This window comes from Tachypleus tridentatus, chromosome 12, assembly GCF_004210375.1.
Source record: "Tachypleus tridentatus isolate NWPU-2018 chromosome 12, ASM421037v1, whole genome shotgun sequence".
Classification (NCBI taxonomy): Eukaryota; Metazoa; Arthropoda; class Merostomata; order Xiphosura; family Limulidae; genus Tachypleus; species Tachypleus tridentatus.
This window is the reverse complement of record NC_134836.1, coordinates 3,836,592-3,851,486: the sequence shown is the minus strand read 5'-3', so window position 1 is coordinate 3,851,486 and position 14,895 is coordinate 3,836,592. Positions and strand designations below refer to the sequence as shown.

General features: G+C 34.2%; 1 protein-coding gene across 3 annotated transcripts in view; it reads right to left on the bottom strand.

Moving 5' to 3' along the window:
• LOC143233744 (rhomboid-related protein 3-like) overlaps positions 1 to 14,895 on the bottom strand; it is a 141,533-nt gene that overhangs the window by 73,219 nt on the left and 53,419 nt on the right. For all 3 annotated transcript variants that reach the window (XM_076470333.1, XM_076470334.1, XM_076470335.1), the window contains one exon: positions 9,769 to 9,933. In XM_076470333.1, the coding sequence (XP_076326448.1) occupies positions 9,769 to 9,933 (165 nt within the window). The remainder of the gene's footprint in view (positions 1 to 9,768; positions 9,934 to 14,895) is intronic.

The window sequence follows — 14,895 nt, the reverse complement described above, 5'->3', positions numbered from 1 at the left end:
TATTAATCCTACGATAACGATACTACCTACTGACCTTATAGTGAAAATAGCTTACATTAATTCAATGATAACAATACATACCTACTGACCTTATAGTGAAAATAGCTTACATTAATTCAATGATAACAATACATACCTACTGACCTTATAGTGAAAATAGCTTACATTAATTCAATGATAACAATACATACCTACTTATCTTATAGTGAAAATAGCTTACATTAATTCAATGATAACAATACATACCTACTTATCTTATAGTGAAAATAGCTTATATTAATTCAATGATAACAATACATACCTACTGATCCAATAACGAAAATAGTTGATATTAATCCTATAATAACAATACTATCTACAACAGCTCTTATGGTGACAATAGTTTTTACTGGTCCTATGATAATAACAACTTCTACTACCATCAAGGTCTCAGTATATATTCCTAGTTCATCAATCATAGTTTTATTGTTTTACCTTTAATGTTGTACCAGGTCCACAGAATAATCTCTTCACGAACTTACCTATGATACGCAATTAAATAGTTGCTTACTGTTGAACACGCTCTCCATAGAGTCTGGACAGAGAAGCCTGACCGATACAACCTTGGCCAAGGTGGGAAGATATCATGCGTGAAGATCTATTTTATAACTTACCTGTATCCAGTTTGCTCGAGAAACGGTTGACTACCTTTGGAAGTATTCTGGTTAAAATGGGCCTAATTAGATATATCTTTATACACGGACCTACACATCTCTACATACTTGACTGGCCAAGGAAAGAGAAACTTTAAACGTTTATAATAATGGGCGTGGACTCTTCTCTTCATGCATATTTTGAAAGAAGTCCAAGTTATCAAACGGAAACGAAAAAATATACGTAAATGGTTCAATATTCTTGTTGTGAAACAAATCTCGCCTAAAAAAAGAAAAGGATATGTATAGCGTTACAGGAAGAAAATTAGTGAAAGCTGTATAAATACAATGAGAGTGAATGCAGACTTCGGTTCTACAACAAATTTCGTCACGTTGTTATTGTGTACTGGAGAATAATATTTATCTTTCCAAACTTTAAAATGTATCGCTATCTCTTGATATATTTTAATTAACTTTTCTGTACTTTTATGAAAACTTAAATTTATAAAATAATGGAATTATGTCATAATTGCCCCTTCTCCCCGTGCCACAGTCTTGGGCTTTTGACGCTAAAAAATCGGGTTTCGATATCCAGGTGAACAGAACACTTTTTCTTATCAAAAAAAGCAACAAGTAACGGAGCAGCTAAAAATGGAATCTTGGGGTATATGATGCTAATTATCAGGTTTCGATACTGGTCGCGCACACTTGTTGGGTTTGTTTTGAATTTCGCGCAAAGCTACACGAGAGCTATCTGCGCTAACCATCCCTCATTTAGCAGTGTAAGACTAGAGGGAAGACAGCTAGTCATCACCACCCACCGCCAACTCTTGAGCTACTCTTTTACCAACGAATAGTGGGATTAACAGTCACATTATAACGCCTTCACGGCTGAAGGGGCGAGCATGTTTGGTATAACGGGGATTCGAACCCGCGACCTTCAAATTACGAGTGAGTACCTTAAACACCTGGCAATGCCGGGCCCGCACACTTGTCAGAAAAAATGAGATAATGTTTTCTTTGTTATGTCCACTAACTTTACCGTACAAGTGACTCGAAATTAACACTAATTTCATTACATTTCATAAAAAGGATATCATTTCTATTCAGGGTTTCAGTTCATTTAGTTGCTTATAGCAGCGTAAAGCTCAACTTTAAAAAAATATATTCTTAAAACTTTTTTAAGTCGTAGTTATTATTAGTTACCTCTTTGTACTAAATTTGGGAAACGTTACACATAAAATAATTTATGCAAGCAAGCTAACATAGACACAGCGTAAAACCGTTCTGTCCACCAAATAGAATCGAATACCAGATTTTCGCGTCATTAGTCGTGAACACACCGCTGACCACAAATATAATGCTTTACTTAGAACAACCACGTAACTGCAATTCTGTATGTATGCTTGTTTTATTGCAGTTTGCACAAAACTACCCGGGGACTATCTACACTAACTGTAACTAATTTAGACGCCGCCAATTATTGGGCTACTCTTTACCAACGAATAGTAAATTTGATCGTTTGTCACACTCTATCACGGTTTAAAGAGTGAGCATATTTCGCGACAGGTTTCGACTCCGAACCCAGCAGATTGCTCGTTGAGTGCACTAACTACCATGTCATGCCAGTTTTGACTGCAATGACAACTGGGTCGATGTTAAATCAGGAACGACAAAAGCAAACCTGTGTGATGTAGGACGGATAACTTTTGGAGAAGTAATATTTGCGCTATGAAGAAACGTTCTCTTTCTGAGTTAATTTTTTCGTTTTGGGTTAAAACTAAGTACGTCATGGCGGTAAATAAATATATGAAATAAATAAACAATAAAAATTAATAAATACATATGAAATGTAACAGTTGTTTTCAGCGTAACACTAAGATGAAATAACATAAAAGGTGCGGTTTAAAAGCCGCAAGTCGTCAAAATACCGAAAAACCAACTGATCTAAAATTGTTTTTATAATGAGATAATAGATGAATTTATAACTATATATAAACATTTAGCTTTACATTTTAAATATTTATACGTTTTTCTAACGCTAAAAATTTGATTTCAATACTAGTGGTAGGCATAGCATAGATAGCCCATTTTGTAGATTTTTTGTTTCATAAAAAACAGGTAAGACAAAAACGACAAAGACGATAACGCTCATTCTTTATTCAGCTGTAGAATACAGCTTTGCTTCTGTGTCAATAATTACGTATTTATTATTTTCAGACATAAATGTTTTTTATATCAATTTTAATGTTCTGTGTTATTTATTTGTTATGAAAACTGAAGTATCAAAATGAGTACACTCTTGTGCAAATTAATTGTAACAAATGGTCATTTTACAATATTTTCAGCATGGCGTCACTAGCTGTGTTTTGCAGTACGGTCGATCTATTTTTGAGATATATGACGAAATTTTGAGGAATATTACGTCATTTGAAATTGCGTTAGAAGGGCAAGGAGACCAGTCAAAAAACAACTTCTTACCAACTCAATGAAGAAAAAAACGGTATCAATGGGGTATGAAATACAAGAACTGGACGCAAGAACAATGGAGGAAGGTGTTATTCAGTGACGAGACTCATTTCTTCGTACAGGGTCAAAGAAGTCTGCATGTTCGCAAATCTCCAAGTGAAAAACTTCAAGAATCTCACATCAATCAGTTCGTAAAACATCCCTTGAAGAAGAGTCGTTCCAGAATTGAAAAAGAGATTTCCAGATGGATCTGGCTTTTTTTCAGCAAGATCTGACTCCATGCTACACATCGAAACTTGTGAAGAATTTTATGACTACAACGCGAATAAAGGTGCTGGACTGGCCTGGAAATTCTCTGGACTTAAGTCCTATTGAAAATCTTTGGGCGATTTGTAAAGAAAGACTTCGGGGAAAAGACTGTACTACGAAAGATAAGCTAATTGAGGCCATAATTGATGTGTGGTACCGCGATCCAAAAATTAGTAAAGATTGCAGTTAACTCGTGAACTCGATGCTAAAGCGGATTAATGATCTTCTGAAAAATAAAGGCGGTCATATCATGTATTAATTTGTGAGTAATTTTTGGATTCTCAAAAATAAAACGCAAAAAATTGAAAAAAATCGTAATTTTCCGTCTTGTTTCAATTAATTTGCACAAGGGTGTAATACTTATGAAACAAATTTCGTTAAGTAAGGGTATGACTGTCAAACAACTGTAAAACAAAAGGGTTTGTAATATTATGAAAATATGTAATGAACAGCATACACTAAATCACATCTGCTGCAAATAATTATTAATTACGAAGTGTTTATAAATAAGTAATGTTTTTTTCTGTCATAACTATTAAATGATGATGTTTCTGAGGTCTAAGTGTGCGATATAATAAGGACCTTACACTGCCTGATAATATGTAGTGGCGTGAAAGCTTTTTTGCAAGAATATTTTGCTCCTGCCCCCCAAGCATTAACCTTAATGCTATTTTTTTTATCAACGAATAGTGGGATTAACAATCATATTATAACAAAGATTCGAACCCGCAACACTCAGATTACGAGTCGAGCGCTGTAATCACCTGGTCGTGGCAGGTCTTTATTAATGCTACTTAAGTATAAATAAAATATAGCCACGTGTGTGATTACTGTGTAATACTACGGTGAGGGGGATGGAGACCTTTAATTGCTTACTCATATAAGGGCTCAAAAAAGATCACTCCAACTCTCTTCACAGTTGTACCTTTCACGAGGTTCAACTGTGTACAAAACTGTTTTTTTTTTCTCCCCAAAATGTTAAATTTGTGTATTTTAAAAGCAGGGGAGCGCGCATAAGAGGCTAAGTCGGGTTTATTCTTCTCAGAAGTGTGAAGAGAGAAAATTCATTTCTGACTGCCGAGGGGTACACATCCTTGAATACCTGTCACTAACAAACAAAAGCCCCCCCCAAAAAAAAATGTCCTTTACGGAGCATTATTCTAACCAACTGAAAAATATTGTACGATATATGCGAAAGAATACTTTACCCAAACAAAGTACGCCCCACCTAGTCCTGGTGTAGCAAGGAATAATACACCATACACCTGGAAGAGTACATCATGCATTTGGTGTGTGAGGGGATAGTTAAGCGTGCTGTAGGAAGGATTAGTAGTATACGAACCTGTTGTGCGCAGGGACAGTACAGTAAGTACTCTATTGTCAAAATGCAAGTGTAGTAAGTAATATTTGTCAAGTTACAATTATGGATGAGTGATATATTTTAGGATATAAGTGCGGTGAGTGGTATTTGCCAGAATGTACATGTGGATAAGTGGCATAATTTTCAGTTCTTTTCTAATGAGCTTCTGTGAAGATATCAATACAAAGAGCAATTCTGGCTAGTTAAAACAAACGTTTGGTGATTTATCGCTTTAAGAATCATCGATATAAGATGAATGTAGAGATTTTTAACATGTACTTTCACTATAACGGACTTGGGAATGAGGTGCCTCCAGCCGTAGTCTTTAGTGGATTTTGTAGGTCAAGTATACTTGAAACATTTTTTAGGTCAAACCTCCTTTGGTATTTGTCCTTCAAGGTTTTTAGTTTAGTGTCATTACAGAACGTTATTAGATTTAACGATGAAAAAAAAGTCGTCTAGTGTGAACATATAAAAGTAAATCGAGCATATCAGATCTCCACGTGACTGTATACTTGGCATTTTGAAATCTTTATCACTAATGTTAAATAAAAAGCAAACGAAGCTCTGTTTGTGCAACTACTAAACGGCTTTAGCCCCACATCCTACCAGTTCTTCACTGCTAGGTAGAGAAACAAGTCTGTGGATCCCGGTAACTAAGTAATTACTTAGATCTTGAACACTTATCAGCCAATTATAAGCAAAAAGAAAACAGTCCTCTTGTGTTACATGCATAGGCGCACGTGCTTACAAATAAACAACGTTTAGCGAGAGAGGTATTTAAATTTAATGTAAGTCAGGAATAATAACATTTTGACTGAGTCTCAAGTAAATATACTATTATCTTATTAAAACCGTTAATATATGACACCCGGTTTGTTTTACCTGATTGGTTACTGATATATCATTTCATCATTCACGAAAAATACGATATAGTTAACAGTCTCTAAAATACATTTTTGGTGCACGATATTTTATTTCCCAGTTATGCTACCGTGATATATTTTTATGATAGCATCCTATCTTCTCGTGTTTTACTTGTTTTTTGATATGCAACACTTTGTCTTTTTGTGTATTACTTCTTTCCTTTTTTATGTGCAGCACCCTCTGTTTTCGTGTTTTACTAGTTTCTTTTGTATCCAATGATTTTACATCTTAGAAAGAGAATTTAGTAGCTTGTGAAGAAGCTAATCTGTCTGTCTCATTTATAATTGTAATTTTTCGTCACTCGTTGTCCCCCCAGGGACAATGTTAAAATGAAGAGTTCGATTCCTCTCAGTGAAGACAGCACATAGCCCAATGTGGCTTTGCTAAAAGAAATAAAACCACTCTTTATAGCCTTGTAAAAGGCGTAAACACCATAACAATTTTTACTGTATCAAAATCAAATGGCTAATTATGTGTCCAGAGAGATGTATTATCTTTCTATTTTTTTATTCTTCTTCCAAAAACTTTAGGATCGACTACCATTCCTTTATTTCTCGTCGGATTGAATTGAAACTTTGTACGGTTGCACTTTGATCCAATACACCCATACACTTTTTCATTTCTTTGGTTTAGTTTTTTAAGGATTTTATGGAATAAAATGTCAAACAACCAGAAATGTACATTTTGGACTCCTGTGCGGTCATATTTACAGCAATCAATAAGAAAAACCGCTCAAGTATAAATTTTCATGCGCCCTATACATTGATTTAAAGAAAATTGGATTTGTCCACTTTGAGCCTTTTAAGGGGATCAATTCTCACAAAAAAACATAAATTTGGGCTTATGTTCAATTAATCGTTCATATTTTGACTAATTTACATGTAATTTAGTACAAAGATACTTTTCTACAGGTTCCACACATTAATAAACACAAATGGAAAACTCTTTCACTTTTGGTATTTATAGGAGGGTCAAGATGCCAAAAAAGGATATTTTTATATTTTTTGACAATTACTCTACCGTATTCCGTCCAATTTACACGGGATATGATACAAAAGTAATTTTTATAGGTCACATACACATACATACAAAAATATGGTAATATGTATCCACTGGACATCTCAAGGGGGATCAAAAGATTAAAGAAACCCACAATTTTAAGGTTTTTATCAGGTGCACAGCCTTGTTTCAAACAATATATACGGAAGTTGTTACAAAAATACATTTATATAGGTAACACACAAGGAAAAAACAAGTTGAACTTGCTCATTTTTAGTAATTATAAAGGGATGAAATAAAAGGTCACAAAAACCATAATTTCAGGACTTTTTGACAATCACTCAGTCGGCTTTCGACTAGTTTACATGAAATTAGATACAAAGATACTTTTTCTTCAATAGGTCCCAAACAGAATATAAACAGCGATGTCGAGAAAACCTACTTGTAAAGAAATATATATGTAAAAACGGCTTGTTTGGGTTCAAAAATGTTTTACGTAGAGGAGTGAACAACGTTTCGACCTTCATCGGTCATCGTCTGATTCACAAAGAGAGAGAGAGGTAACTGACCGGAAGCTGACCACACGTGTAACTGAGTGTCGGAATGTAGAGGGCGGACTTAGATGTTGGAATATATAATTTTATTTTATTATATTTAATATAGGTACAAAGGCGTTCCTTTATATTGATTTATTTTGGGTTTAAGTTGTTGTATAAGTAAGGCTTCTTTAATTTTGCGTTTGCTTCTTTATTTAGTATTTGAGTGTTTTCTATGGTTATGTTGTGTTTATTTGACTTGCAGTGTTCGAAAACGTGTGAAGGTGACTTTTTTATGTTCTTTGAATCTGGTTTCCATTTTTCTACTTGTTTCTCCAATATAGAAGTCGTGGCAGTTATCACATTGTATTTTATAAATAATGTTGGTGTGGTGTTTGTCAGTGTAGTTTTTACATAGTATAGACCTCAGTTTTGTGCCTGGTTTTTGAATAAATTTGGTATTAACTGGAATGTCATATTTTGTTACTAATTTTTGCCAAATGTTGGTTATTTGTTTGCTGATGTCAGGAATGTATGGTATGCAGCAGTATATGGTTTTGTGGTTTTTTGATTCGTGAGCTGTATTTACTTTAGTTGGTTGATTTTGCTTTCTGTCTAGGTGTGTGCGTATAATGTTTTCTACGGTTTGTGGAGGAAACTTATTGATGTTGATGAAGTATTGTTTTATTTTGTCTAATTCATCGTTAATTTTATCTGGTGAGCATAGTTTTATGGTTGTGTTTATTTGGTTTTTCAGTATGTTGAGATTTTGTTTTGTTTCATGTGCTGAGTCCCAAGGAATGTATTGTCCAGTATGGGTGATTTTTTCGGTGGATTTCTGTTTTAAATTGTGTGTCGGTTCTTGTAATATTGAGGTTAAAAAAATGATATTTGATTGCTTCCTTCTTGTCCACATGTGAAGTTAATGTTGGGATGTATAGCGTTAATGTGATTGAAAAAATTAAGTGTGTGTTTTGTAGATTTGAATCCCGCAATCGTGTCATCTATATATCTGTACGAGTATAGTGGTGGATGTAATGCTGTACAATTGCTTGTGTTTCAACTTGTGTCATAAAAATATTGGCTAGAACTGGTGATACTGGGTTGCCCATTCTTAGGCCATTTGTTTGTACATAGTTGTGGTTGTTGAACATGAAGTTTGTCTTCATCGTGGTGAATTCTATGAGAGTTTCTAATTGGTTGCTGGGAATGTCTATAGATGGGTTAGGGTCTCGGATATAGAGTTCTAAGGTTATCTTGCAGGCTTCAGCGGTCGGAACTTCTGTAACAGGGATATAACATATAATTTTCCGAACCCAAATGAGCCGATTTTACATATAGAATGTAAACAATTTTGGAATTTTTGTCTTATACTCAATTTTTCAGCGAGGAAAGCATAACTTGGTTTTTCATGAAATATTTGTGTCTATGTCAACCAACTTACATGGAATTTGGTTCAAAGGTATATTCTTTCAAGTTCCAAGCAGTGGTATAGACAATTTTCAATTTTACTTTGTTTTCACGATTTTTTAAGTGTCGGAATTGACAATGTTAGGATTGTGTAGCGGAGAAATGTTACATTCGTTCACGAATTTTGCGTTCTTTAACACTCCTACGAAAAGTGGGGCCTAATAGGCCCCAGAGCAACTTGAAAGGTTATTAATATTAGGCTAATAATTTTGTATTTAAATGAAATTGCCATTTAAATCCATTAATGAATGGATTAACGAGATTCCCACTGTCCCTATCTACTATCTAGCGCAACCACAGCCAGGGGAACGGGCTTGGAGAAATCAGGACTAGAAACGTCTTTTCGTAGGAGTGTTAATGTGAATAGTGCTGCGCTTTTTATGTTATCCCAGCTAGCCTGAAGACCTCTGGATTGCGCGAAACGCGTCGTCAGCAATTTGTGACAAGTATAATGTGGTTAGAATATTATTATTACTCACTACTCTAATTCTTGAGAACCCCTAAGAGGCCAGATTAAGAATATAGTGTTTAAAAATGCGATAGGCCTAAGAACCGCTAGATTTACCCCTTAAATTTTCTATAATTAACGTACTATTTACACTGTTTCTGCAAACACGTTTGTAACAATCGTTCTTTTACTATATGTTAATCTATGTTATTTTTAAGCATAAAATACCGAAAATTTTAACAAAAATTAATATTTTCATAAGTATTATTAAAGGGTACTTGCTGTGTTTATTACTAAAATTTTGGTTCGCTAAGAATAAATCTATATATATATATCAAAAGAGACAACCAAGTAATATTTAATGAAGTGTTTTCAATACGGTACGGTTTCATCATTAATTCTGAGTTTTTCCCATTTCCCATTTTAGCAAACTTGCAGACCTTCTGAGCTGTATAATTATTATCAAAACATAACTTTGCAACAACATACAGAATACTGTTTATAGGGGAAAATAATGTATTTGAATCCACATATGTTATTTGAATATTAAAAAATACTCGTTCTGTTCCTTAGTTCGATAGAACAAAACAGAGATGATTTCATTGTTGTTAAACTCACCACACTGACGAAGTCCTCAAAGGTTATGGCTGAAGTTTTGTGCTCCTGGGCTTTTGCTCCCAAAGCTTCCCTTCTGGCTGGGTCGACCTGCTCCTGAAACTCCTGACTTTCTAGTGCTAACAGAAAGTCGTCCCAAGGAATCTCACCAAAACCTTCAGGATCGTACTGAAACAGAAGCGTGGACAGATAAACACGTGACCTGTTATTATACACTGATACAAACTTGATCTCTAGCCCCATATCGAAACAGAAGAATGGACAGATAAACACGTGACCTGCTACTAAACACTGATACTAACTTCATTTCTAGCACCATATTGAAATATTAGGGTGGACAGATAAACATGTGACCTGTAATTACACACTGATACTAATTTGACCTCTTGCAACATACTGAAATAGAAGAGTAGACAGAAAAACACACAACCTGCTGCTACACACTGATACTAATTTGACGCCCAGCACCGTATTGAAACAGCAGTGTTTACCCACACAACTTAAAAACGTTATGCACTCCGAACAGAAGATAAGTACAGCAATGTGACGGTTTGTAGCAATCTTGACGTCTATGTATAGACAACTAAATAAACGCACAATATTTTTATTCCAACATTAATACTTCATAAATACATCCTTTAAGAAGTCTTCTCAATTAAATAAACGTTCAATCAGAATAACACTATTAAATAGAAAATAATATGATTTGTTTTGATAAGTTACGGAGATTTCCATTTGCTAGAATAGAGTACGACCATAACAGTCTGGTGTGAACACATAGTGATGGTTGTACGTTTGGAACTGTGAAATAATGACAAGTAAAAAGGGGTGAGCTAGAGTAGTTAGCTCTTAAGTAGGCATCTATGTTAATTACGTAATCTGAATTATTAAAGAGTAGTAACTGTTGGTTAACACTTTCGTTCAACTGTTCAGAGTCCGTGTCCGTCACTTCATTAGGCAGCGCTTAATCAAGGATGTAGGTGTTGAAACCCTAATAAATTAATGTCAGCTCATCTTTTTGTACATCCTGAGCAGCTGTTTTGTACTACTTTTCATCGTAAGGGAAATTTGGTCCTACTAGATCCTCATTCACAGCCCCGTTCAGACGTGTTACTCAAGGCTCTTTTCACTAATTAATTAAACACTCATTCATTCATTGGTAATAATAAATCATTTATTTGAATTTTAACGTGTAAGTCTTTCAGAACAAACCTATTTGTTCATCAAAAATTCAGGGCTCGGCATGGCTAGGTAGGTGGTTAGAGCGCTCAACTCGCAATCTGAGGGTTGCGAGTTCGAATCTCCATCACACCAAACATGTTCATTCTTTCAGTCGTGAGTGCGTTATAAAGTGATGGTATATCCCACTATTTGTTGGTAAGAATAGCCCAAGAGTCGGCGGTGGGTAGTGATGACTGGCTAGCTGTCTTCCCTCTAGTTTCACACTGCTAAATTAGGGATGGCTACTGCACATAGTCTTCGTGTAGCTATGCACGAAATTCAAAAACAGACAAATAATCAACAAACCTAAAAATAATAATAAAAAGAAACTTAAGTTTTTACATGAATATAAAGCTTCATGTTATAACAGATATTCATCTTGATTTTCTCCTAATCTCTATCTCATCATTATATTTTATTGTATTTTATGTATAGCATAAACAAAATAATCTTAATTTCTTAAGGGAACGACGCTGGTACTTCACTTCATCCTCAGAACGGGCCTTGTTAAAGTTACTTGGATAAATAACAATAGCTGTTCAGTGATACAAGCCCGGCATGGCCAAGCGTGTTAAGGCGTTCGACTCGTAATCTGAGGGTCGCGGGTTCGCATCCCGGTCGCGCCAAATATGCTCGCCCTTTCAGCCGTGGGGGCGTTATAATGTGAGGACAATCCAACTATTCGTTGGTAAAAGAGTAGCCCAAGAGTTGGCGGTGGGTGGTGATGACTAGCTGCCTTCCCTCTAGTCTTACACTGCTAAATTAGGGACGGCTAGCACAGATAGCCCTCGAGGAGCTTTGTGCGAAATTCCAAAACAAACAAACCATTGATACAGCAATCATGCGTCAATAAGGAATTTTTCTGTAATTTTTTAAGTAGTACCTGGCTTCCAAATAGTGATTTTTTTCTATACATGTGGGTCTTTGCTGATTATTATATTGATAATTCAAAAAGATCCATAATATAATATTAGTTTGAAAAACATGTGGAGATTTTTCTTCGTTTTTTACAGCTCATGGAATGCGTTCATACTAGTAGTCTATTTTCATGCACAAATGAAGTTTTTATGGCATACTCTTCATGTAAAATTATCATTATCAGTTTTGTTTTTTTGTGAATACATGTTTTTAATTATAATTATATAACGTGCTCCACATTATTCCGTAAGTTATCTTCCAACCCGTAGTGGCACCGCATGACCAGGTGGTTAAGGCACTCGACTCGTAATCTGAGGGTCACGGGTTCGAACTCCATCATACCAAACATATACTCGCCCTTTCAGCAGTGGGGAGCATTATAATGTGTCGGTAAATCACACTATAACGCGAAATTCAAAACAAACTAAACCTTTATGTAGCTTTGGGCGAAATTCAAACCAAACTTTGATCAGAAGTTGGGGTTAATTGATTTTGATTTCATTGTTTGTGCAATATATTGTACAAATATCAGAGAAACATGAAGGTTATACTGATAGTTGTTGACAACTAATATAATGTCTAAATATGGAAAATAAATATTGATTTATAAATAGATGAAAAGTTTAATAAAAATAACATGTTTTAAGGTAGATCATACATGCTCACTTCCACTGAAAATATAATCAGTTAAATATTACTTGTAAAAGTAAAGCAAAAACTTGTATTTGGAAAATCAAAAATATCGATCAGTTCTGTGCTTAAGACTCAGTGATTATAAAAGGAAAATTATTTTTCTGGCGGAAGGAATATAATATAATACTCTTTTTCCATAGAAAACTAATCTCGTACTTCCACAAGAGAAAGAAATAAGTACAACAGACTACGTAATCTGAGGTAAAGGCCTATCAAGTTTCAAACTTTCCTATGCATATGCATAAAAATAATTGATTAACGCCACAGAAAAGTCACCTGAGCCCCACTTAAAAAAAAAGAAAGAAGATGCTAAGGCAATTTTATTTGTGCATGAAAATAAACTCCACCCATGAAAATTAAACGATTTGTAAAAAAATAAAGAAATCCACAAAATTTCCAAAGGATATAGCCTTAACAAACCTTTATTCATACTGCTGAGAATTTCCCAACAGTTGTTTACGAAAATAATTTCAATTATAATGTAACGAAACACCGAACGAGCGTCTTTATCATAACTGTTTAATTACTTTATGTAGATTAATAATGCTTATTTTATAGTACTTTGATAAGCTAAACTGAGGCCGATTGAAAATACATAATGCTTCAAATACACAAAGTATATTAGAACAATTTCTCTCCCTCCCTTAGTGAACAATACTTCTTTGATTCCACATAATTAAGGAAATTTATTTATCTGGGGTGGTACTGGAGAGAATAGAGGACTAACATCACTTTGGAAATAGAAAACATATACCGTTTGGATAAAATTAAATGTGTTTCAGGAAAAAATTTAAAACCTCTCTAAGCCGGAAACTGCATAGGTCGGAAACCTGTACAAGCCGGAAATATCAAAATTTTGTAGCATTATCTTAATATTTCTCTTGTAAAAGGCCCTCTATATGGCAGAGCCTTGTAACGTGGACGGAAAACTATCTTTCACCTTGTTGTTGTTGTTTTGAATTAAGCACAAAGCTATACAATGGGCTCTGCCCACCACAGGTATCGAAACCCGGTTTTCAGCGTTGTAAGTCCGCAGACACTGGGGGGCATGTTTCACCTACCTCATCTATCAACAAATAGGATTAAAACCTGAGTAAGGCGGAAAAATGAATTTGATTAAATATTAATTTCTTATTTAATTAATATTTTATTTTAAATGTTAATAAGTTATTCTTAATTTGTTTAACTATTAATAAATTCTCGGACATTTTTTACAGTAGATATTGGTTAAATATATTCTGTTCTTTTATCTGCCATCATTATGTTTACAGTTAAATTGGATTTATGATTTGTAGAAATATTTGTATTTTAAGTGCAAAATTCCACTATTTAAATAATTCTAACGAAAAAATACATTCCTATCATCCCTAATTTTAAAATTTAGGGAAAATTTACTTAATACCTTCATTTTTTTTAAAAAAAGCTACTAAATAACCTCATTTTTTAAAGTTGTTTTTTTATGACAATTCTAGTGAAATCCAAAGTCTGATTGAGAAGACTTATGCAGATGACTTTGTGAACTAGAAAAGTTTTGTGAAAGTTGACAAAAATGTTTTAGCAAAAATTGATGAAAGTGATTTAAAATCTACAACAGAATTGCAAGATGGTAACAGTGTGAGAGATTTAGAAGATGAACGAAATGGAAAAGATAGTGAGGAAATAGAAATTCCTACTTCATCGCAAGTGTTAAGTTATGTTAATGCTATCAAACTGTTTGCAAAATTAAAGAGGGAAATGAACATGAAAAGGTCGTAGAATTGGCATTCTCTTTTAACCGCATGAGAAAGCCCATTAAAAAAACGAAACAGTTGAAATTGGACACTTTCTTCAAATAAATTTGATTAAGATTTTGTGTACTTATGTATATTTTGAATGTATATATTTTTTCTTATTCTAATAAATATAGCATAAACAGTATAATAACTTCATTCTCAAACGTCTTACCTCCCTTGAGTCAAGCAAGTATAACGCTCCGCTCAAAAATTACTTATAATTAAGGAAATGTGTGTTCACTGTTTACTAAGCCCGAAAACCTGCTTAATCAGAAAATTTTACTCGATCCCGTGCGATTCCGCTTTAGACAGGTTTTACTATAATTAGAATAAAGGAACATATGTGACTACCCTTTCCTGTTTTCGACCATATAAGTGGAATTTCTCATGTAAATACGTATTTGTTTTTGTAAGAAAGGCGGGAGGAAATAAAAGGTAAATAAGGTAATGAATATCTATTCAACGCTACAAACCCAGATTTAATTAAATACCCAGAAGTTATTTTATGTGTTTAAAAGCGCTGTAC